We start from the raw sequence: 25,074 nt of genomic DNA, 5'->3' as shown, positions 1-25,074 counted from the left end.
AACTCTCTCTTTTTTGGATGGAAATATAGTTAAATGAACTGGGAGAGAGTAAGGTTCAGCTTTAAATACCTGCTTCAGAGCTTGTTAATCTGTGTAATAAAGCTATTTTGAGCAGGATCAACAGGTGTCTATAAGACACAGCACAAATAAAACTACAGCATAAAGCAGCTGAACATTCAAACTGATGTCATTACAGTTTAAAGTATTGGTTCTCATGCTTCCCCCACGTATCACAGCTGCTGATTTGACTGACATTATGAATAATGTATTCTCAACTGGAGGCCATTCATATTTAAAGCTCCTATGAGAAAAGCACCCGCTGTTGACTTCATTAGTGGCTTTCAGTAAGGAGATGGAGATTATATACTATGTATACTGATAGATGTGTAACTCAATTCATCTCATTCTGTGTATTATCAGCAGAAAGCTGTAGTTTATATGTCCACGTTTAAACCATGCAGTTTGAATCAGGTTCAGCTCTTGAAAGAGTGTCCCTCCTTATAGTTCAAAATGTGTTTGTTTATTTACCAGTTGTGTACAGACTGATGACCAATGAAGCTCGTTTAGAAGCACTTCCGCCTGGCTTAATAGGTTTAAGCAGGTTCAGGTGCCCAGAAGAGCCCTCATTGTTATGAAGGGTTTGGCACACAGGGCTGCATCATTATTAAGACAGGATCCAGCTTTTTGTCGATTTTACAACACACAAGTGTTTTGTTGTGTGCTTACAGGCCGAGTTGGATATTCAGCTGGCTCTGGAGCGCGAGGAGCAGGTCCAGCGCAGCGCGATACTGGAGCAGGAGAGACGAGACAGAGAGTTAGCAATGAGGATCGCTCAGAGCGAGGCGGAGCTCATCACAGAGGAAGGGCAAATAGATGCCAGCCTGCGCAGGTAATGTGCATTTTAGCACAATATTGAATGATTGTGAGCACCGCACAGGCAGAACAATAAAGAAAAATGTCATTTTGGCCTCAGCATGTGTGTGTAACTGCATTTCATCCGTTGCTGTGTTTTCTCCCAGTGATGACTCTCTTTCAGATCTTCCTATCTCTTCATCCTCAGCCAGAGCCATGTAAGATACCAGCAGGGATTTCTGTATCCGAGTAAACCTATCACCAACAATAATCACCCACCCCCTCCCTCGCTGTCTGTCCTAATCTCTGTCGTAGACCTAAATGTCTGAGCTCCTTTAATTAAATTCAGCATGATACCAGCAATGCAAAGCCAACAGCGAGATTCTATTATCGAAACAAATCAAATTTTGATGCATGGTTTACTTCTTTGGAATCATTAGAAAAGTCAGTTCGAGGACAATTATGTGTGATCATTGGTTACTGAGAAATGAGGATGGTGAAACACAAATGAGCGTTGGATCAGAATGTGCAGTATGTGATCTTTTGTTTCTCAGATCTTAATTGGCTCTGCATGAGCAGTTACGCCTGAAGTCTTTGCAGTGCTGATGCAAAGCACAACCTATGTGCTTCCCCTCACCCATACATGGAGTTTTTTTTATCCAACCTGTTCATATACCACCATGACAATAACTGCAACGTTCAGATTTTTCACTTTGGTGTTAGACATTTTAAAGGTACCAAGTTTTCTCTATGTAATCTCCTGTGTTATAAATGAGCTTAACTCTATTATCTGTGTCTATATAGAGACAGAAAATTATTGACAAAGTGAAGGGAAAAGGGTAGAAGTAGTGTATGCTCAGCAGAAACATGCTTTACGATTCTCCCTGAATACAGCAACATAAGCATCCCTGTCACAGCTTCCCAGTTTATTCTCATTGGTCTTGAACTTGGCAGAATAAGCTGCCCTGAATATCCACAAACTCATACAAGTGTTAAAAGCCAGGAGAAAGCCTGCTTGCACCTTGCAGGTCCGTTGAGCTCTAAATTACATCTGAGCCAATATCCCATTATCTTGTCAGTGTTGACTCGGGCATGCCGTGGCCTCGTTGCATGTTTGATTCAATCCCTGTGGGTCAGCTGACTGCTGGAAACTAAAGGGAGATCTGTTACAAGAGAGAAAGTCCAAATGCAGCGTGTGTTACATGTGCACGCCACAGAGCTCCAAACTCATGAAAAACACGTGTGCCGTAACAGTAAACACTCTGGCAGGCTTTGCTGGCCTACAGTAGAAGCTGGAGGATCATCTCCATCTTTCTTCCACCATCCATTTCCTGCACACCCCCCTGCCAAAAAACAAAATCCTGAAAGAAAGATACACTTTCACTTCTTTTTTTCCCCCCCCTGGCTGCAACACACTGGCTCATGTCTCTGCTGGAATGACGATGATCCCGAATCAGTTTCATCTCTCCAGCCAGTATGAATTATAAATGGTAATGGTAATCTGGCTAATGATTCGTACATCAGTAATCCTCTGCCCTGAAACATTAGCAGCTATGCCGACTGTAAATAGAGGAGCTAAGTCCTGAGTATTAAAGCATTAGCAGCCTCAACTCAGCAGGGAAGCTGGAGACACGCCTGACATGAACTCAGACTTCTTCCAGCAGTCATTTAAGAAGCTGTAATCTTTGCACTATAACTTTGATTTATATACAGACGAACTGCATCATTTCACCTTTGTTTTAAAAGAAGCCTGTAAAAAATAACACTCAGATCAATGCTGTTATCCGGAGAGATGTGACATTAGAAGCTCTTTGCATCTTTATGGCCAAGTTCTGCTCATCAGCTCTCCCGCTGAGCTGCTTCTGATGTGAATTTAATTGGCTGAGACAACGACGGGCAGGGCTGTGAAAGCAACTGTTTTCATTTCTCAATACAGCGAGCATTTTAAATTCTGTCAAACTTAACATGTTCATATTTTGTCTGCCCTTGAAATTGCACAGCACACGAACTCAAAAAAAATCGTAGAACCAGCAGAGTTACACTCAGGTCATCCCACTTAATCACCGTCTTACTTGTCTGTACACTTTTCTTTACTGTCTCTCTCTCTCTCTCTCTATCTCTCTCATGTTCATCTGTTCTGTGCCACAGGGGTCCTCAGGTGCAGGCAACCAAAGCTGCTGCCGGTGTGAAAAAGTACGACCTCAGCAAGTGGAAGTATGCTGAGCTGCGAGATGTCATCAACACTTCCTGTGGTGAGAAAACACACTCATGTTCAGCGAGATGTCGCTCTTATCAATTTCACTGAGGTGGTTTGCACTGAACCAGCCTTTACAAGAAGATCCAGTGGTAGATCTCTCAGTGAAACGATATGTATTCTTAATTGTTAACAACAGTTTTTGGCACTCTAAAACACATGGTACCTTTTCTAAACGTGCAAGCAGAAGTGACTATAGTGAAGCCTGCTGCTATACAGAGTGTGGACACGGTATTTCTTGCCCGGGAAAGTCAAAAGACCGGTCAGAGGATGGTCCCACAGCTGCTTCAGCTCATCAGCATGTATTTAGCCGTGTAGAGAGGAAATGATGATCATTCTAGAGGTTGCCAGACTCTTGCCCTTCCCAGTGATTCCCGGGCCAACCCTCTCCTCAATCAGCATGAAATGCAGATGCCTTTCTGCTCCTTTATAATTGTCTCTGTGTACACTACTCTGATCAGTGTGAGGGACTCTGATATCCCCCCTGTGGGAATCCAAAGACAGACATCTGGTTAATTTGTGGAACCCAGTAGCTTTGGTTGTACTGGTGGTGATACCAACAAAGCTGAGTTTGAGGTCTGACTGATTATAGCCTCATGTTCAATAGAAGCTGTGTATGTTTTGAATGTTTCCTTTGTGTTTATTGGTTGTGGAGAAAACACAGCGTGAGCTCCTAAACTCCTCATTAAATTGTGTTCACTTTTAAACTAAAAGACAAGCTCAACGAAACTAAACATGCTGTAAACTTCTCTCCAACATACTTGCTTTAGTCCCAAATGTTGCCTTCATTGACAATGGCATTTTAGTGTGTTTTTTTTCCCCCCAGTGTCTTTATGTTATATTGATGTAGAGTTATGTTTGACTGCTGACATTTTATGTGGACAGACATTGAGCTGCTGGCAGCCTGCAGAGAGGAGTTCCACCGGCGCCTGAAGGTCTATCACGCGTGGAAGTCCAAGAACAAGAAACGCACTGATGATGGAAGCGATCAAAGGGCTCCTAAATCTGTCACTGACTACGGTAGGTTTCAGAAATAATTCCCCTGTATTATCCCCTTACTCTGAACTATTGTGTTTTATGCTTCACCTGTGAAGATGAACACAAATCTGTACATTCACAACATCTCATATGTGCACACCTCACCTCAGGAACATTAGGTCACAGGGGGAAAGTAAATAGTTTCCATGCTTTCTTCTCACGCTGTCATTGGTAGAAATTGTGAACCTGCACATAAATAACCTTCCTGTGTTTCTAACATGCGACTAGCTGACTAAAGACCAAGGCTCTAAAACCCTAACCCTGTCTGGTCTTATTTCTTCTAATTAGTAAATTAGAAGAATATAACTGCCAGACGTGCTTTGTCAGGTTTCAAAAAGATGCTGGTATGACAGCTCCACACTTTAGTCATTGCACAACCCAGCCAAGCAGCAACAACACAAACATGTTATTTGGCTGCCTGAGAGCGTACCAGTGCTCTTCATTTCCCTCCTTTTTCATCTTGAAAACAAAGATCGAACATGATGGGGAAAGGGAGCACTGTTGCTTCTGCTTTCACTATATTTACCCCCTCTTTTTCTTTTGATAAGATAACTTCTGAAAGGCACACAGGCATTCTTCTATGTGGCTCTTGTTCTTGGCTTTCACTGATGCAGCTGGGGTCTCCACAAGGCCATTTCATAAGAGACTGAGCTGCTTTTTCTCTTCATGTCATATTTGTGTATTTCCTGCATTCTCTTTCATCTTGTATGTTTTGAGAGCTTTATACTTTGTTTCCTTCCTCACTCTGTGTCATCTCTGCTGTTACAAAAGAGTAAAACAAAACATGAGGTATGAAAGGTTATGTTATTTCAGGTGCTTTGTTGGAGAGAACAATTTGCATGTTTAACACAAACACATATTCAGTAATCATGCTCTGTCCTCCTGCAGCTGAACAGAACCCGGCTCCTCCCGTAACAGCTCAGCATCAGGAAGTGGCCATGAACCGCCAGCAGCGATATTTCCGCATTCCTTTCATCCGACCGGCCGACCAGTACAAAGACCCCCAGAACAAAAAGAAGGGCTGGTGGTACGCCCACTTCGACGGGCCCTGGATAGCCCGACAGATGGAGCTTCACCCGGACAAACGGCCGATCGTTTTAGTCGCAGGTCAGTCAGCAGTCTTTCATTTTGATCATGTAAATCAAAAAGAGAGCATCACTGGAAAGTTTATTGAAAGGTACCTTCGTCTTGATTTATTATACTGTCCATTCTGTCCTGTTCTTTCTTGTGTTGTACTTTTTTTGTGATGATGGTTTTGTAATCATTTACTTCTTGACTAGCGATAGTTAGTCTAACTCGATAGCTAACTCGATACAGTTTATAGGCCACATTTTGTGCAACCAACCAAATATTTGTATTCGGCCTTTAGGATTGTTGAAACTATTAAATTTTGAGAGATCGAAATGGTTAGTTTCTGGAATTTGTGAAAATGCAAAAATTGCATTAGAACATGCAACAAATTTGTCCTCCCACTAAAACTTTATCGCTGTTTTTCCACCACTCAGGGAAAGACGATATGGAGATGTGCGAGCTCAGTCTGGAGGAGACGGGTCTGACCAGGAAAAGAGGGGCGGAGATCCTGCCCAGGCAGTTTGAAGAGATCTGGGAACGCTGTGACGGAATCCAGTACCTCAAGAGAGCCATCGAGAACAAGCAGGCCCGGCCCACGCACGCCACCGCCATGCTTCAGAGTCTCCTCAAGTGACCCAGAACGGAGAGATAAACGCATGCATGTCCTGAAACATGACACTGATACACAGACTCCCAAACCTGCACGTTCAGAGCAGCACTGTGTACCTGCGGTTTGTGGGATGGAGGGAAAGATGCTCTGTATACAACCTTACTGTAGCCACTCAGTGTTTCACTGAGGCTTGTCCTTTTTCATTTCCTGTATTTTGTTTATTTTGACTTTTTATATCTGGATTTTGGTGTGTTACACCGGTTTGGTGTAGAATAAGCATTTGTGTGACGTCTCTTTCTGAATCTATTCTTGAATGTATGAATCCACCAGGAGGCCTTACACTGCAACAAACTGCACTACACCACAGAAGTCTTAACTATTTTCTCGCCCTTCTAGCTGTTAATATTAAACCTAAATGCTCTACAACTGGGACAAAGAGTTAGACTTTCTAAGAAAATCTGAAGATCTACTTTTAAATGCAATGTTTAAAGTCTTCTAGGCATAAATTCTCTGATTACTATAATTAAATTAATTAAATCTAATTTACGGCTTAAAGAACTAAAGACATGTTTTATTGTACATTTATAAATGTATGAGACTGTCTGTTCTGCTCAGAGTAATCACAGAATCAACATCTTGTAATGTTTATAATTTAATAACTTTTTCATGTCTGAACTTTATAAAAGTAAGAAATCCATATTCATAAATATGTTTGCTACATGACACATGCCACATGGTTTATAACAATTTCTATTAACCCATCTGTTACTTTGCTCCTTCATTAACACCTCCGTTCACTGTTAAAATCCTCCGATAGTGAACTTGTTTTTTGTATTTGTTATGCAAAAAGGAAATGTAGACGTTTTCATGTTTGCAGTTTTGTGGGTTTGGGGTTCTTTTACAGAAAAACAATGTAATGTGTGTGTGTGTGTGTGTCTGTGTTATGTGTGTCATGTAATATTCTATCGAGCAAATAAATGTCATGACTGCCCCTGTTTTAGGTTTTACAGACAGTTACAGTAGCCAACTGTGAGTTTTTATTCACTTTAAAACCTTCCCTCTTGGATCTGGTTGTTTGTTTGCCTTTACACCTGAATACAGTAGAACAATAAACAAAACGCCCGGATGTTTGTGGTTGTTGTTTTTTTTTAGCTACAGATGACAAGTGAGAGTTCATCATGACACAATAGTAGGAAAGCCTCTTGCGGTCAATGCTCTGTAAATGCATCTGACATTGAAAGGTAAAAGTAACTAACGAGATTAGATTTGAGATTAATTAAACAATAAAAGATAATGTACTTCTGATGTCATCATTGATCTGATGTCATCATTGATCTGAGGCATGTCCCCATTAATTGATTGTCTGGATTAAAGCCGACTGAACATTTCTTTTGTACTTTTGGCTTTCAATTAAAAACACTAACACATCAAAAGTAGCATCTTTGCTGAATAGTTCGCTTCATGCTAAAGGCTTGTTATCCATTGCATACACAGTTATAATAAGTAACCCCCATTCAACAGAAGGAAGATGTAAGCACTCCGTACTTTCAGCCTTTCAATCAGCCATAACTACTTTTTTCATTTGTCACAACAGGCTCAATGAATCAGCCATGACAACCTTAAAGCAGCCAAAAACAAAGAAAACTTCACGGTTTTGATGCAAAAAAAATACTTTTTATTCTTTGCCTTGAAATGCAAAATGTGTAAAAAACAAATGAGACATGATTGGTGGGACGAGGTGTTTCAAATGAGACGGACTGATGGAAATACAGCTCAGCATCCAACCAGCTCATACATTCATTCTCGTTTTGGGACACAACAGTGGTTCAGAATGGCATTAAAATAAACAACATTTTAAAGTCTAAGCTCGAGATACCACCATGTGTATCGGTTTGTAAATAATAAATACCTCATTGTGAGGAAAGAAGAACCTTTGCCAGCCCTATACAGGAAATGTTCCTATCGTTCAACATATAGAATAATAGTTAGGTTCCACTTAGTATTCATAGCTTTCTGTCTAAAGAGACACTTTCATCACTATGAAGAATTAATCTCAACACTTTAATCACCATTTCTCTGCTCTACTCTCGCATGCCTCTGTTTACAGTTAAACAGTCACATCAGTCTTTGTTTTTGTGCTTCGTCACCCTGGCCTTTGCTCCAAGGTGTCATCAGACATCCGTGACTTCACAACATTCGTTCTCAGGCGCCCTTATGAACCAGCATGTCCTGTATTCATTTTGCCGACGACAAGTCTAAAGAAAACAGAAGACGGAGAGAGAGATTGAAAAAAAGAAGTCACTTCAGATTTCAACATAAAGTCACCAAATGCCATTGTTACTCTAGATATACACAAAGATGCATTGCATTGGATGAATTAATCAAATACTCAAAGACAAACATGATTTGTTTTGTTGCAGAATCAATGATCAAATCCAAAAAAAAAAGGTCAGATATTGTCAGCGTTAAAATAGGTTGATGTTAAAACTATGGGATTTGGTTTGACTGAAAAAATTTTAAAAGGGCTACAAACTCGTGTTTTACCTCTGTAAACACCATAGATCTGCAAAATATTCAATGAAAGAATCAATAAATATAATATCAGCAACACTCTGTGACATTCAGATGAAATGCACATTGAATGTCTTTCATTGTTTTGAGTATTTCTCAAACTATATTTTAACTCTTTTTTACAAAGATCCACATTTTTCTCTTTTACTTTTTGCAAATTAATGTTTTGGGGATTCAGGGGGTCAGCGTATTTCTTTGCTGCTCACCTCATTATGTGGTATACAGTGATGGAAGTCCACCATTTCTGAGACTAACTTTTCTGATCTTGTTGTGTAGAGCTGTCTGGGGATCTGTGGAGACAGAGAGGCGACCACTCTTTACATTGTGCTTCATAAATATCTTATAGAACCATCAGGCACTTCAACCAGATGAGCAGATGCAGTATGAGTAAAAGGAGGCAATATAGCAATACAAGTGTCTGCCAGAGAGAAAGATCTATTACAGAACATCATGCCTGCAGCTGCTAATACAGAAGTAGTTGTTAAAACTATGCATCCTTCTTAGACTTTGTACAAAGCTTCTTTAAAGTTGTAAACTAGATGTCTTTCTAATTACAGAAGGTATCAGAGGACATTATCGACATTTAAATTCTATTATAACTATCCTGAACAGTTTTAAACATTCTTTAAATAACGCTAAAAGATATATCAGGCATGTGGTGCACAACAAAGATTTAACGTGGGGAGGATGAGAGAAACACAAACTTTGCTGCAATGAAAACGGGACAATCATATGCAGAGAGTTTGTTAGAGTTATTGGTTATAACTGAGGATAAAGGTCCAGGTTAGTAGTTAAGTAACTTGTCCTATGCAGCACTTTGTACCTCGATACTCAGATGTATATTTTCAATAGTGGCAAAATGTTCCTGTTCAGACTGTTGGGAAGAAGCAGAACTTGAAGGACATGGATATGTGGATACTTGACTTAAGGCACCATCATCATTCTCAAATACTGGGTTCACCCTCAAAGTATTCTCAAAGGCATAAGGTGAAAGGGTGTTCCTACAATGTAAAGGAGATGAGGTGGTAAATAATAATGCTGACAATGCAAATCATCATAAATCACTAAAACAAAACAACACCTTGTAAAAAAAAATCAAATGTTTACAGGTTTAAAATGTAAAAGGGCTCGTACTTACACCAGGGTTAAGGTCTTTTTGGGCTTTATACATTTCTTGTTTATGAATATCAAAAGGCCAATGATGGCACAAACAAGGCAGAGACTTCCCACGAGGCAGGTTACAATAAGCGAAGGGTCAACTGGCATTGACACCATCTCGTTGCAGCGTTCTCCATGGTAGTGCCAGTATTTACCTAAAGGGCACCTGAAAGAGAGTCGAGGAAAATGACAGCTTAGTTAGAGGAAAGAGGACACCCTGTGTGTGTACAAGATGACATTCCCACTTTGATTACGTGGCCTAGAGGAAATGCTTTTCAAATGTCTGGATGACTTCTACTTCTGAAATATGTCAATACCCTTCCCTTATGTTATAGTAATACATATGACATTAAAAACCAATGAAATGTTGCAGCTTTTAAGTTCAGTTTTTTCCATTCTGTCCCATACAAATAAAAAATGTTCCTTATTACTTACTATCTGACCTCACATGTTTCCACAATTATATCTAACCAGGGAATCAAGATTAACTGTTGATGATATATTTTGACGTTTTACTAAGTTAGCCTTGTTTATGTAAAGTATGTATTACATCTACAGTATATGCCCCAGTTAAGATTTTTACAATGAGTATTGAGTGAGAACATAGTTAATGCAATTACAACAGCAGTCAGCAAAAATCTTGACTGTCCTTGAATGCATCACCAAGGAAGATATTTTAATTTATCTCTACTTGTGCTTGCAATTGTATTCAAAAGACTGTTAAGATATGGAGTGATTTTACAATCCAGGTATAGGTCTACACTTTCACTTTGGATGAAAAGCCTTAACAAAAGCTGAGTCATCGTTTGTGTCTTTTTTGGTTGGTCAGCATTTGCGTACCTGCAGCTGACTCCGTGCCCGGGGATTATTTCACACAGGCCTCCGTTCAGACAGTAGTCTGGCTGCAGAATGCAGGTGCTCTGACAGGGCAGGCCGTCCACGGTGCTGTACCCCGGATCGCACAGACACTCTGCCTCATCAGTCCGACGGTTCACCACGCAGCGTGAGAACTCATTGCAAGCCAGGAACTTACAGGGGTCTGCTCCGTCAGCTGAAAACAACACAGAGGAGAGAGGAGATGGGAAGTAGGAGATAAGAGAAGAGAAGAGGTGTAGAAAGAAATACAGACCAGGGAGGTGATAGCTAATTAACATTTATGCAGCGTCAACCTGTCTCTCGCTCTCTGCATATTCAGAGGAGAAATTAAATGCCATTTTGATTGATGTGGACCAGGGTGTCTGCTTTAAATAAGGTGGGCATAATGAGGTCAAATACAGTCCAGAACTCCTCCCAGCAAAAAGATGCAGCAGATCAATCCTTCCCCAGTCAAAAAAAAGACAGCCGAGTGAGGATGCGTGTTGTGGACAGGCGCTCTGACCTTGCATGAATGAGTATGACAGTGCAAGAACACTTCATTGATTTTCTTTTTCTGCATGAGGAGTCAGCACCCTCACGACCGGGACAAGATTTTAATTCGTTATGTAACCTTTGAAAACAAATAAAGACAAACATTCAAATGTTTCTGTGCAACAAAGGACATCTCACCTGGTTCAATTTCCAAGTAGCGACTGTCAATCTCGATGTCCAGACGTTTGGATGCCGCGCTGCAGAAGTCTTCGAGCACACAGTGAACAGCTTCTGTGACATTGTAAGGTACAGGTTTGTCTAGTTTCATCCGGCTGTTTACCACAACACTCCCGTTACGAAAGTTAAGAATTTCCAGGTGCTTGAATCCAGTCAAATTAGATTGTAGATATGGCAGAAGCTGTTGGGAAAGGAGAGGGAAAAAAAGATGAATTTGTAAATAGCTTGTTTTTTCTCTAATATCCAAATTTCCAGTAGATTTACTCAAAAAAGGAGGAACATGGAAAATTGAATTTCCTGGAAATTGGAGATCAATTTATCTGTTAGGGTTAAAAGGGGATCATTTTAGTCCTGGGTGCACAACAATTTCCACTCAGATCTTTAGGTTAATGAAACGATGTTAGTGACTATAGTGTCAGTAAAGATCTATGTTCTCCTGAGAGGAAGAGCAGGGCAGCGGAGATCATTTACTTCCACAATCACAGGACTGAGGCTGTCTTAGCCAGGCTCATCTTGAATTATTCAGGCCAGATTTCACAGTGGGAAAGCTATGAACAGTTCATAATTCAATTTTGAGTCGTTGCATGAAATCCTGCCATTACTGCGTTCATTGTGTTATTACATCCAGAACAAAATAAGGGTTGGGTTCGTAAGAGCACAGAACACAGTGTTATTTCAAGTCACTGAGAGCCTGAGAACGCATAATGAAAAGCTTTGCCAGACATCAAAGCTTTCTCATGTCCAAAACAAACCTCTTCTATATAATGCTGGGTGAAGGCTTTTTCCTTAAAATACAATAAAATATAGACTTATACAAAGGTAATTCCACTCAATCTTTAAAGAAATTAAGAAGTAGAAGACTCTGTAGCATAAAGTCAGTATAGCTGCATATATGGCATCAACTGCTTCTTCACTGAGCTAGGCAAGCACATTATTTGCAGGGTTTGTTTATTCTTAAAAAAGGACATTTTAGAATAACAGGGGAACTGATGTGGTTCTCAGGCAGCTGGCTAGCTGGTGAGCTAGCCTAGCCTTGCATGGTGAGCTAAAATACTAACTTGCGCGATTTACTTTACTGAAGCAACTTAGTCGCACCAAAAAGTCAGAGGCAAAATTGAAACCCTTTTGACTTTCTTTAGAGAAACCAACCAAGCCAATATTTCTAAAACATATAAGATATAAAAGATAGCTTGCCTAGCTTAGAGGAGTAGTAGCAGTTACTTCAAGCTCTTAGCCTGTGATTCCAGTGGAGTTACATGATATGGTTAAACGCATTAAACATTCAATTGGTTACTTTTTTATTAAGTTTAAAAGACGGTTTAGTTCAGAGGTGACAACATTCTTTAAGGTTAAAGGTGGTGGATATTTGTTGTCATTAAAAGGCCTAAACTTAAGCTTGATCATATTCTTTGTTTTATCTGACGTTTAGCTGAGAGCCTCCAATAATGTCACTCTAAATGCTCTCTGTCATTGTAAGGATCACCAACACCTGGTTTAAAGAAATATTATCCCATTAAAAAACAAATTAGCCACATTTTAACTCCTTTTTTTCTAAATTGTCCACAGTGTTTCACCAAAAAATATCCAAACTCAAACTTCTAGGGCAACTGTGGAACCAATCTATTATGACTATAGACTTAGACTGATGACGGTTGGAGATATTGAGACTGGAAGAAGTCAACCAGCTCAAGTAATGGGCCTGCATCAATGTTCATCGATCCAAACTGCTCTCCTTCCAGCCACTTCACGTTCATTGCTGACAGGCCAAACATCCAACAGCCGCAGTGTGAGAGGGAGCGATTACGCTGCTTTAGCAGGCCTGGCTGTCGAGCGGGAGATAAGAGGCCTAAGAAGCTCTGCTCTGATCGGGTTACTTCACTTATCACTGGCAGACAGTTTAAAGGGCCCTAGTTCCCAATAGCTAATAGTTTCTGAGAAAAGTGGGGAAAACGATTGGATCCAATATCCTGTACAAATGGGCAACAGCCTGCAGTACAACTCGACACTGGGCTGGCTGGTGGGTCATCCATTTCTATTAATGCAGAATGTCAAGTATTACATTTACACCGTAGATTGGACACCCCTATTGCCTTCCTTACAAGGTCAAATCCAAATTCTTTCACAACAAACCTCAGTGCAGTCCATATTGTGGACTAACAGACAAACAGTAGAGTTTGCATCCTTTATACACTTGACTTTGAAAAAGAAATGTAGACAGCACAGCACAAACACAACATCATTTCAGTCTCTGGCACAATCACATAGGCTACTCTGAGGTTACACATGTATCTACTGGTTCTTATTGAAAGAAAAAAACTAATAGACCATCCCTTCACTAAAGTACAAAAAAGAAAACTCACAAAAAGTGGGCTGCAATGAAAATATTTTTACAGTTAAAAATATAGCACATACAATCATTACAACCTCCATATCCAATTTTAGTGGTTGCTTCACAAACCAGTAGGTACAGGAGTAATGGAGGAATGTAGCAAAGGCAAACAGGGGTAACTGCAAGCCACTGTAAGCTAATGGCTCATATATATGAATACATATATATGAGGGACAGCAAATGAAGCCTAACGAAGCACAAATGGGGTCCCATATCCAGCAAAACATAACATCATGCTCTTTTAAATGGGCTGCAGAGAATCTGATACTTTAAATCAATCAGGCTTGGACGTATTTTACATGTTAGTTGAAAAGTGTACCATCACTATCTTTAGAGCCCATTTAAAGGATGATATGTTGACTATTCCTTATGGAATAGTAACAATCAACATTATATGGTAAATACTCACCAGTTCAAACGTCTGATCACAATAGTTTTGCCAGGAAGCTAAATACATCGATTAATACGGAGCACTGCAGAAACCACGTTTTGAGCAACCATTAAAGATTGGAGATGGAGTGTTAATCTATTTATGCCTTGTAGTTTTCTGTAATAAACATCTGTGCATGTAATTTGTGTCTATATACCCAGTACTTAAATTTGTATTCACTGATGCAATGCAGTCATTGGTCATTCCTATATCTGACTTGAAAAACGTCTAAAATTTACTTAACAAAATGTGCTTAAGAAACCACAACCCAGACATCAAAGTCAAAACATAAATAAAACAAACCTAAACTTTTAAGATACAATAATGCAGTATATATAAACATTGCATAAAAAGTAAGGACATTTGTGCTTGGTAGATTATTTCTTTGTTGTAACAATGCTTCTTGGCAATAATTCTTATACAGTTGGAAAGCCTATTTATTTCCCTTTGGAACATGCATTTGTGGGATGAGCAGCAGAGCTGAGTATGTGGGTTGCGCCCATGAAAAACTTGCCAAATTTTCTCTGCCAATGCCAAACAGCTTATTCTGCTGGTTCATGTTTGTTGTCGTTTAGTGGATTGGATGATTGAAGTATGAAGAAACAAGACATATCAATTCAACAATTCATTAATTTAACAAACAGGAGCCTCAGTAGCGTGTGGAAGAACCATACACAGCCACAACAGCCTGGCACCTCCTCCTCATGCTGGTCACCAGCCTGGTCAAACACTGCTGTGGGATGGCATCCCATTCTTCAACCAGCATTTGTCACACAACAGCCAATGTGGTTGTGTTGGTCACTCACACTAGCAGCAATGGCATTAACAGCCCGCCCAAGCTGATCCCACAAGTGTTCAATGGTGTTTAGGGCTGCAGGCAGGCTATTCCATCCTCTCCACTCTCAAATTCTGGAGGTAGCCTATGATAAACCCTACTCTGTTTGGCATTGGCAGAGAAGATTTAAGTTTTTCATGGGCGCAACCCACATACTCAGCTCTGCTGCTAATCTTACAGATGCATGTTCCTTACCAATGTGGCACCATTTAAACGGGAAATAAACAGGCTTTCCAATGACATAAGAATTACTGCCAAGAAGCATTGTTACGACAAAGAAATAATCTACCAAACACAAATTTCCTTACATTTTGTGCGATGTTTATAGAATCCCACGTTTTCACTCATAAATAAAACTAAGCCCAAGTAACTCACACATCTTCTGCTTGGCAATGCAATAAATACATTTTAATTGATATCAATGTAACCCCCCATATTGAGGATTAGGTCTTTATGTAACTTAGAGCTCAGGGCAACAGTTAGCAAGCCAAAAAATCTGTCTTTACCCAGTCTTTACCTGCTTATTAATGCAATTTCAAAACCTTGAAGTTAAGAAAAATAAATGTAACTTATTTTCATAACTAATTGGACCAAATTATACATTCTAGCAATGACTACAAGGCTGTGCATTGGATGTATACACATATGCTTACAATAAAAATACCTCAACTCAACTGTAATCTTTTTTTATTTCATAGTCTTATACATCAGGACATACACATTATGTATGTCTACAATACCAACACATTGACATTTCTGCCACATACACACAGATGTCAACACAACCCTGACTGATGTTGCACTTTGTAACCATGTATAGTACAATGGGTGTTGTCCTGGAACTGACAAAATCACTTAAAGCTTCTTACCCCATTTCATAAATTTCTGAGTCATACAATGACTAAGGCAGACACAGGTCTCATTATTCAGACTACCCTGGGCTAGTTTGAACTCTATCATGTAAAAAAAAAAGCACAGTTTTTATCAACTCAAAAAACTTAAAGACGTATAAAGTCATCCTGCTCCAAATTAATCTAATTATTATTTCACACATTGCAAGTTTTTCTTTAAGGCTTCAAACATGTACAAAACCCATAGTCAAAATTTCAACACGTGCAATGTACTGTGGGCCTGATTTACTAAGATCCCAATTGAAGAGTACTAAATTGCGTGTTCGTGTCAACAAATTGCACGTTTGGTTGGTGGCTGTTTTGCGGGTTATCTACGAAGAAAATTTGCGTGAATAACACCAGGTGCAAACCTTGTGGAGGCGGTACTATTTAAGTCTTTTGTGTGTTCTACTGGTTTAAGTCAGGGAGAGTTTGGACGGAAAGCAGGATGACTGCAAGCGCAAAATAGGTAGGTGTTTTCAAAGGTGTTAAATACAGACACCGGCAAAATCACCGCAAATTTTGCCAGGCTTGGTAAATCGCAATGCGTGTACTAACTTAACTTCTTTGCATTTTCTCCTCCCAGTATTTTGCATGCTAGGGCAGAAACGCCCCATGTTGCATATTCATTAAGGAAAGCATACTAAATGGACAATGCATGTTGTTTTGCTCATATGAAAGAAGCAATCCTCACTGCGCGCCGTTAGTAGATCAGATAGCACATTTTTTGCTGGTGGTATCAAGTTTGCACACGTTTTAAGACATGCAAACCTCTAGTAAATCAGGCCCTGTATGTACAAATTAGCTGAGCTGAGCTTGAACACAGGAAACAATTCACCTATCCACAGGTAACAAAATTTACCCACTGGCACCTCTAAAGCTTGCTAGTGTTGAGTTATTCCCATTTTGTCTATCCTTATCAACTGTGGTATTTAATGTGTGTTTATTTGCTTGTTTCCTAGCTGGCCAATTTCTGAGGGGTTTTTATCACTTTAAGTTAGCTGGCAACTAGCATTAATGATATCAGAGACAAAACAAAGTATCAGAGGTGCTGGTAGGCAGATTTTGTAACGTTGGTTCAGAGCCGGGCTAGCTGTTTCAACTAGTTTCTGGTCTTAATGCTAAGCTAACTGAAACTTGCTGCACGCCACAGTTACATTATTGAAATGACATTTATGAGTGTATTAACAATACTAACACCAAAATGAGTGTCAATAAGAAATGCAAGGTGACCTTTCTGTACGTATTTGCATACAAGGTCTATGGAAAAGACGCAAGTTGGCACAAACAGACACAAATTTGCCAGAGGTGAAGATCCTTCAGACGGCCTACTAGCTGAAATGTTTCAACTTCTCCTTGCAAGGGTGCAAGCTAATTTGAAAAAGACAAACACTAAAATAACAGAAAGAGCCTAACTTTTGAGATCATAACAACGTTTAGCAGACAGGCACAAAGCAACCACTGAAATGGTCAGTTGCTACTTTTAAGCTAAAGTACAGTTGGAATGTTAGCTGTTTGCTGTAATTAAAAAATGAACAGCCAAAATGTTCCAGTGATGACATTTTGTGAGAAATCCTTTACTCTACACAAGCAAGACATAATGTACTATTTATTTAAATGTTTTGCATGTTCACTTGTGTTGGTTCAGTCTATTAACAACTACCCTCATCGCAGAGAGGCTATGTATTATTGTTATAACTCAGAACTTTAGACAAATGCTTTGCAGACACAAATTTGCCCCTGACACCCTGAAAGAGCCAACATTTTAGCACAATTCAAAAGTTTAAGGCAATACAGACAAGAACAAACAAAATTAGAGCTAAAAGACTCAATGATAAAATCATTAGAAGATGCAGGAAGTTTAACGTTAATGTCTAATATAGGGACAAAAGCAAAGCTGACGACTAAAGTTGAGAATTTAAGCAATGTTAGGTGCTTTCCCATTGTTAGATACTGCATTTCAGAAAAGGTTAGACAAGAAATCGAAAGATCATGCACTCTCTGAGGCATTGGAGATGTAGTTCCAATATGGAAAAAAATACCGGTATGGAGGCTAAAGTTGTCTGTCTCCCAAACCCAGATTTACTGGAAGCTCCAGGGTTTTGAGATTTTCTGGACCCAGAGTGCTGTGTCTGAGTGAAACAAAATAATTTGACCATCTTTTTCCATGGTAAGACGATGCTTCCTCCATTTAAATCGTACAATTTTGATCTCAAATTTGGCCCTTGCTCAAAGAATTATAAAATGTATTTTAAAAAAATGGTTACTTCTTCAGAAAAATATAAAATACTTGTAATTTACCATGAATTTGAATTTTATAAAGCTGCAGTGAGGACAAGGCTTATTGCAAAAGAGCATCCTCACTTTATCAGGACAACAAGATTTAGATGAAGCACCAACTTATTTACTCTCATTAAAACATTATTTAAACCCATGCTATTTAGAATTTATTGCACTAAAGAACACACATTTCAGTTTGTGCTACAAAAACAATATGAGAATGAAGCATGCAAGATCATGATATCTAGCATAAAAGCTTGTGTACCTACCAGCTCAAGAAAGGTATTCTCCAGGGATTTATACTCTGGGGAGCTCTTGTTGAACAGGTCTTCAGAAAACATCATGTTAGTCACCCTCAAGCTAAAGAAAACCACTAACTCTTTGGTCTTCTCCACTGTGGTCACCAGAGGGGTGCTGGCTAGTCTCATGGCCGGTGTAGCTGTGGATCCATACGGTCGTTCATCAGACTCCGAGGGGTATCCGCTGCCGCTGTCTTCTTCTGGAGATATGGTCACTTCCGCCTCAGTGTTGTTTGGACTTGACAATACATCCTCTTGAGTGTAAGAGTTCTCAGAAGGTAGGTCAATGGAGACTGGTGTCATTCCACTATGCCATACCTCCTCTTGGGTGTAAGAGTTGTCCGAAGGCAGGTCAAATGAGACTGGTGTCACCCCACTGTTCCCTACATCTTCTTGATTGTTTGAGTTCACAGGAGGCAACTCTATTGAAGCTGGAGTCACTCCACTGTACCCTACATCTTCTTGATTGTTTGAGTTCACAGGAGGCAACTCTATTGAAGCCGGAGTCACTCCACTGTACCCTACATCCTCTTGATTGTTTGCGTTCACAGGAGACAACTCTATTGAAGCCGGAGTCACTCCACTGTACCCTACATCCTCTTGATAGTTTGCGTTCACAGGAGACAACTCTATTGAGGCCGGAGTCACTCCACTGTGCCCTCCACTTGACTCGTCTCTGTCTTCAGGGGTTTTATCGCTCTCTGTAGGGGGTTCCAAAAGCACCTCATCTATATCTGGTTCAATGCCTTGGACAGCATGCTCATGATATGATGGTGTGGAGACTGTGACTGGTGCTTCTATGATAGTTATCTCGGTAACTGTGGGATCTGTAAACTCTGGCAGGTCATTGGCTATCTCAACAGGATTTTCCTCATTGACCACATCCGCAAGCACAGGTATTTCTAAAATAAAATAAAAAACATATCAGAAAAGAGATCTTATAACCAAACTGCATTCATCTACTTTAAAGGAATAGTTTAATCCAGAAATCAGACAACAAGATTGATAGATTGGAAAATTAAGTAGAATTTTAAATGCCTGGGACAGTTTCCTCAGGAGATGAAGTTGTCGAGATTGGGACTGCCGCTTCAGTGACAGATATCTGTGTTACTATGGCAACCGTAGATTCTGGCAATTCATTGGTGTCCTCAGCAGAATGTTCGTCATTTTCATCTTCAGCTAGCTCAGGTAAGTCTGACAAATAATAACAAAAAACACATTTTAAATCTAATTGTTATATTCAAAGCAAGAGGCAGGAAGTTATTAGCCTAGCTTAGCATAGGATAAAAAACAGATGCACTGATATTCAAACCTTATAATTGTTTTTATGGTTGCAACTAATCATTAAATGAAAAACTGCTGGTACATTGTGCATCAGTTTTGTTTGTTTTTTACATTTTCCCAAAACTATTTTTGAGAATAGTTCGTATTTTTTAAAACTCAAGTAGTAGAAATATAAATGCCTTGAATAGTTTGTTCACGAAACGGTGTAGTGTAGACTTCTACGACAGACATCTCAGTAACTGTGGCAGCCGTAGTATCTGGCAAAGTGTTGGTATCCTCAGCAGAATGCTCTTCGTTTGAACCCTCATCTAGCTCAGGTAAATCTATAAAAAAAAGGAGAAGATAACATTTTAACAGCTTAATACAGGTAATCTAATTGTAATAGGTATAAATGCAACTAAGACAATTATACTGTTGACACTTAAAACTTGAGTTTCCCCATCTTCTGGCCTTCTATTTTAACTTTTAAAAAAGTCAGAAGTCAGATCAGAAGATACTACTATCCTGTTACATAGGTATAGAGCTAAAGAAAGGTACAATTAGTCTAGCGTAGCATTAACACTGGAAGTAAAGTAAAAAGAACTAGAATAGCTAGCTTGAGTCTCTCATCTCTAGCACAGTATTAAGCATGTTTGATCTCATTTGATTAGGTCACACACAAATCGGGAATTGAAAAAGTTGTGGTTTTTCAGGGAGCTCTACTGTTACAATTTCTAAGCTGGCAATAGCCAAGTGCAATAGTCGTCTTTCCATCTCAGTGATGTTACAAGATAGGTACTGTCTGTGCCGGTTACATGACTAATTGTCCTTCATTGACTTTCCCTTTTGACATGACAGTAAGGTGAGCAATAGAGGTACGTGTAGGTGAATGATTAAACTTCGGATGTACCAGACTAGCTTTTTTCCCTTGTTAGGGTGGATTATTCTTCTAAGCTAACTCTGGCACACACAAAAAAACACAAGATAAAGTATGTCCTTAAATGATTTAAGGTTCTTATTATAATCTGATGCCATACTGTCTGACTGACTGTTGTGTTTTAAGCTGCTTCAACTCCTGCTAGTAGACTTCCTGATGTTCTTTATTTGAACCTTATTGTTTTAAAAGATTGCAACTGTTCATTTATTGAATAACTTAAAGGACATAGTGCATCATTTTATACACATTTCCCCCAAATTAGCTTTGGGCAGCTTAACACAGATTTTATACTTTTGGAATTCGAAGTAAAATTTGAAATGCCTTGGACAGCTTGCTCAGGAGATGATGTGGTGTAGACTGGGACTGTTACTTCAATGACAGACATCTCAGTTACTGTGGGATCTGTAAACTCTGGCAGGTCATTGGAGACCTCAGCAGGATTGTCCTCATTGACCCTATCCTCCAGTTCAGGAAGACCTGAAGAAAAAAACATAATAAAGTGATTAAACAGTGGCCATTTTTCCTGAATGTTAAGCCCTTGACACACAAGTTTGCTCTTTTATTCTCCTGTTATGTTTAGGTTCACTCATTTGCAAACTGCAGATACAATGATTGATTGAACCCTCATGCTGGGGGCGTCAGTAGCTAAGTCTGTAGGGAACTTGACCAGATGGTCACTGGTTTAGACCAAAGTATTGAAGTTGGTCTGGAAGCTGGAGAGCTGCCATGGTACTTTCAGTTTGCTGCAGAGGTGCTCTTGAGCAATGGCACAGAATCACCAAAAGCTCTGGTGCGCTCCCTGTGCAGCAGCCATACTCTGACATCTCTCTTCTAATGCCTGTGCACAGGTCCTGGTTGTGCTTCTGTATGCTTTGAGCCTAAGTGTGTGAAAAGCATGTCTCTAAATAACCCAGTGTAAAACCAGAATGTCCCTAAGTGATTAATAAAGTACATAAAATAAAATAAAAATTAGTAAAAATTAAGTTAAAAAAAAATAGGATAAGTGCTAAAGACATGAAGCAAAAAGAAAAAAAATACATTGTTAAAAGTTTATGGTTCATTTATTTCTAAAAGGCATTTTAAAATCATCTACATAGTGCAAGTTCAAGGTGGGATATTTACACCCGTCATGCCTTGTCTGGAGCACAGTTGCTGATCTGTCATCCTATGTAGTAACAAAGGTGTAACAAAGGTGTAAACAGGTACAAGGCTTTGGCAATGTGCAACATCAGTGCCAGCAGGGCAGATTAGGGCTGTGTGTGTATGCATGTCTGAGTGTGTGTGTATGGGAACATCCCACTGTTTGTTTACACCTCTCATACTTCTGCAACGCCATAAAGCTATGTGTGGGGGACGCCAATGTTACACCCTTGTGGATGCAATGTACAAGTACAATGGCATAGTGAAGAGGGAACTACATCACAGCTCTAAAGATTGATACTACTGTCATGTTTTTGAGTTAATAGAGCAAGAGACAGGAGGCAATTAGCTTAGCTTAGCAAAGACTTGAACAATAAAGAATCTTAATTCGAGCAAAAAGAAAAAAATCCTCCTAGCAGCTCTAAAGCCCAACAAGTAGCAAGTTTTAATCTTGTATGTTTTAACAGTACACAAATGGAACTGTAAAAAGAAGAGGATATATGTTTTCTGCCAGATCTAGCCCATGCTGTGACCATTTCTTTGCTAGCACTAGCCAAGTATAGTTGTTGGTCATGGCAACTCAGGAGGTTGCTAGCTAATGTCTGAACCAGTAGCACAAATAAATTCCCCATTTAAAGTAAACTTGACATTTGAACACGACTGTATTGTGAGCATTGGAGGCGCTAGTAGGTGGTTGATTGAACTGTGGATGCACAAGGCTAGCTTTTTCCCCTGCTAAGGTGATGTCAAAGAATCATCCAAATGTTGCATATAAAGAGACATAGTGTGTCCTTTATTGTCAAACTACTATTAAAAGCAGGTTCAAGGCTCTAATTATGGACTCCAAAATTATGGAACGATCTGCCTCAGCACGTTAAACAGGCCTCTTCTCTGTCTGTTTTTAAATCTCATCTCTTTTCTCTGGCCTTTCACACACAGTAAGACATCGACTTTATTTATTTATTTGATTTCTTGTTTGCGTGCCTTTTCATTTTACTTATGTTTTATGTCTTTTAAATGTATGCTGTATTTCACATGCAGTTTTCTTTTATCTCATGTGCACTGTTATGTATTTTTATTTATTCTTCTGTACAGCCCTTTGGTCAACTGTGGTTGTTTTAAAGGGCTTAAATAAAGTTGGATTGGAGTGGATATGATCTGATGGCTAACTGTCTGGTTGTAGAATATATTTCTTCTACAGTGGATCCAACTCTTTATTTTCATTTCATAATGAAAAGAGCTGAAACTCTTCATAAAATCATTGGGTTGTTAAAGTGTGCATCAATTCATACACAATTCCTCAAAATTATTTCTGATAAGCCTGACACATTTGCAAACTATGGAAACCCCACAAGAATTTCAAAAATAAATTCTGCAAGCTTGAAGAAAGTATGGTTCACAACATGAGTTTGCAATGACTGGACCAACAGCAGACCACTGCTTGTTAATGGGTTTTAATATGATACATTGCCTCAACAGGGAGCCTCTCACAAATCAAACCACCAGGTCTAATTGCTACTGCCTTTCCCAGTTGCAATCAGAGGGGAGTTTTCTGTCAAGGCGAAGAAGTGTAGGTATGTGTCAGAAATGAAGAAATAGGTCACTCTTTATATGGACAGCCTTGCATACAGTACATACTCACTATCCAGTAACTTTGAAGAAATTCTAATTCAATGTTTGATCCAGCAAAAGACCCATCAATGTGCCAGACTTCCTGACAAGCTTCAACTGTTTCCATAAATCCTTTCTTTATCTTTACAGCACTATAAATCTTATGATGGAAATTCAATGAGCTGGCGGCTGTGGTTCAGTTGGTAGAGTCGTCGCCTCTCAACCAGTAGGTTGAGGGTTTGACCCCCAGCTGAGCAACATGTCCAATGTGTCCTTGGGCAAAACACTTAACCCTAGATTGCTCCCACTGCTTTGGTGGCGGTGTATGAATGGATTACTGTTGTACTTAATCTCTGATGTATGTCACTTTGGATAAAAGCGTCTGCTAAGTGAATTGTAACGTTGTTATTCTTCCCTCCTCCCTCTATAAATTCATTTCTGTTTGTTTTTGTTTTTTTCCTGATTTAATCCAATTACTTTACCAAGATAATTAGTAATCTCATGTTTGTTTTGGCATAATCCTCTTAAATAGGCTAAAATCTCCCTTTTCTTCCTTGTTTTCCAGATTGGAATATTTTATGATTACAGTAAAAACCCCTTCCAGATTTTTTTGTATACACTGTGTCCGTTAACTGTACAGCAATGAGCTCATCCTCCTGCAGCTTTCCTGCCAAAATTTGGATCAAGACCTACAAACCACAGCGTGATGGCAAGATGTGGGTTAAGTTGCAGTTCAGTCAACCTACCGTCTTTCAGCTGTTCTTCAGGTTCAGCCTCAGCCGCATCATCAAGTTTGGTGTCTGGTGTTGTGACGCCACTCGGCTCCTCTGCACTATCTTCTGTGGATTCTTCTACAGAGGCCATTAGAGTCTCATCAGTGGCCGCAGGTGTAGTTTCAGGGACAATGTTTGGGATGAAAGGCACAAAGGTGTGTGTTTCTGGTTCACTTGTAAAAGCACCCGAGTAGTTTTCTATTGCAGCCACAGTGGGGAGGAAACTTTGAGTGGGAGTATTGTCCTCTGTGGGCGCTGATGTGGTGTAGTCCCCAGATACAATGCTGTCAATAGGATTTATGCCAAGCTCAGCAACTGGATAAATTGTTGTAACTGGAAAGAGGTTTAAAAGATTCATACAGCTTTAAAATGTTATTCTTAGCACCAACAGTTTGAATTAATTGAAATGTGAGTATATCATGCTTACCAGCCTCAAAGCTGAGTGTCCTTATGTCCAGCGGGAGTGACGGTTCCTCTCTTAAGGCCCTCACTATGATGTACTTCAGTTTAGGAGCATTAACGTCCTCATCTATGTCTGGGTCCTCAAGAACCTCAGCATCATCAGTGAGCTCCGTGTCTCCATTAAAGACTACTCGCACTGTCACATCATCAGAGCTGATCAACAACACAACAAATCATGTCAGAACCCATCAAAACAAACAAACAGGCCTTAAAACTTAAAATTCATGTCTGGGAAGCCAGAAATATCTGAGTCATGTCCCAAATGAGGAAATTTTTTGGGGGGATGGTACAGTTGGTACAACTGCAGAGATTATGGTAATAAGAGGCTTAAATGAAAACCACTTAGGGGGGAAAGTACAAGAAATATATGTCTTATCTTATTAGCTGAAATGTTTGGTCAAAATAAATCATCATCACCAAGTATTATTTTAAAGCTAACCCTTGTAGATCTTAATTCAACCTACCGAAACCCCAGAACTTGAATCTCTTTGAATCCTGGTACTTTTTCAAAGACACGAAGCATCTAAACAGAAGAAGAAGAGAGTCAGAGTTAAATTGTAATCAAAGAAATAAGCATTTATACAGGTGAACGTTTTTTCATGTTTTTTGAATGTTATGAACTGTATG

The 25,074-nt window shown here is 39.5% G+C and overlaps 2 protein-coding genes across 8 annotated transcripts in view; one reads left to right on the top strand and one right to left on the bottom strand.

Moving 5' to 3' along the window:
- Positions 1 to 6,951, top strand: part of myo6b (myosin VIb) — a 33,216-nt gene extending 26,265 nt beyond the window's left edge. For 2 of the 3 annotated variants that reach the window (XM_065966597.1, XM_020640733.3), the window contains exons 28-33: positions 729 to 889; positions 1,020 to 1,070; positions 3,001 to 3,104; positions 3,992 to 4,126; positions 5,033 to 5,251; positions 5,650 to 6,951. In XM_065966597.1, coding sequence (XP_065822669.1) covers positions 729 to 889; positions 1,020 to 1,070; positions 3,001 to 3,104; positions 3,992 to 4,126; positions 5,033 to 5,251; positions 5,650 to 5,849 — 870 coding nt within the window. In that variant the 3' untranslated portion in view covers positions 5,850 to 6,951. The remainder of the gene's footprint in view (positions 1 to 728; positions 890 to 1,019; positions 1,071 to 3,000; positions 3,105 to 3,991; positions 4,127 to 5,032; positions 5,252 to 5,649) is intronic. The other variant, XM_020640735.3, reaches the window with a different exon arrangement.
- A 535-nt stretch (positions 6,952 to 7,486) lies between these two features.
- impg1b (interphotoreceptor matrix proteoglycan 1b) overlaps positions 7,487 to 25,074 on the bottom strand; it is a 29,710-nt gene continuing 12,122 nt past the window's right edge. Inside the window, exons 8-22 of one of the 5 annotated variants that reach the window (XM_065947691.1) lie at positions 24,912 to 24,970; positions 24,413 to 24,600; positions 23,959 to 24,318; positions 20,783 to 20,938; positions 19,725 to 19,868; positions 19,300 to 19,455; positions 18,232 to 19,163; positions 17,725 to 17,814; positions 11,100 to 11,319; positions 10,395 to 10,605; positions 9,535 to 9,720; positions 9,220 to 9,397; positions 8,603 to 8,686; positions 8,370 to 8,388; positions 7,487 to 8,080 (exon numbers count right to left, since the gene is read on the bottom strand). In XM_065947691.1, the coding sequence (XP_065803763.1) occupies positions 8,061 to 8,080; positions 8,370 to 8,388; positions 8,603 to 8,686; positions 9,220 to 9,397; positions 9,535 to 9,720; positions 10,395 to 10,605; positions 11,100 to 11,319; positions 17,725 to 17,814; positions 18,232 to 19,163; positions 19,300 to 19,455; positions 19,725 to 19,868; positions 20,783 to 20,938; positions 23,959 to 24,318; positions 24,413 to 24,600; positions 24,912 to 24,970 (3,003 nt within the window). In that variant the 3' untranslated portion in view covers positions 7,487 to 8,060. The remainder of the gene's footprint in view (positions 8,081 to 8,369; positions 8,389 to 8,602; positions 8,687 to 9,219; positions 9,398 to 9,534; positions 9,721 to 10,394; positions 10,606 to 11,099; positions 11,320 to 17,724; positions 17,815 to 18,231; positions 19,164 to 19,299; positions 19,456 to 19,724; positions 19,869 to 20,782; positions 20,939 to 23,958; positions 24,319 to 24,412; positions 24,601 to 24,911; positions 24,971 to 25,074) is intronic. The other 4 variants (XR_010664664.1, XM_065947689.1, XM_065947693.1 and 1 more) reach the window with 4 other exon arrangements.

Source organism: Labrus bergylta, chromosome 18 (genome assembly GCF_963930695.1).
Source record: "Labrus bergylta chromosome 18, fLabBer1.1, whole genome shotgun sequence".
Taxonomy (NCBI): domain Eukaryota; kingdom Metazoa; phylum Chordata; class Actinopteri; order Labriformes; family Labridae; genus Labrus; species Labrus bergylta.
This window is presented reverse-complemented; position numbering and strand designations above follow the sequence as displayed.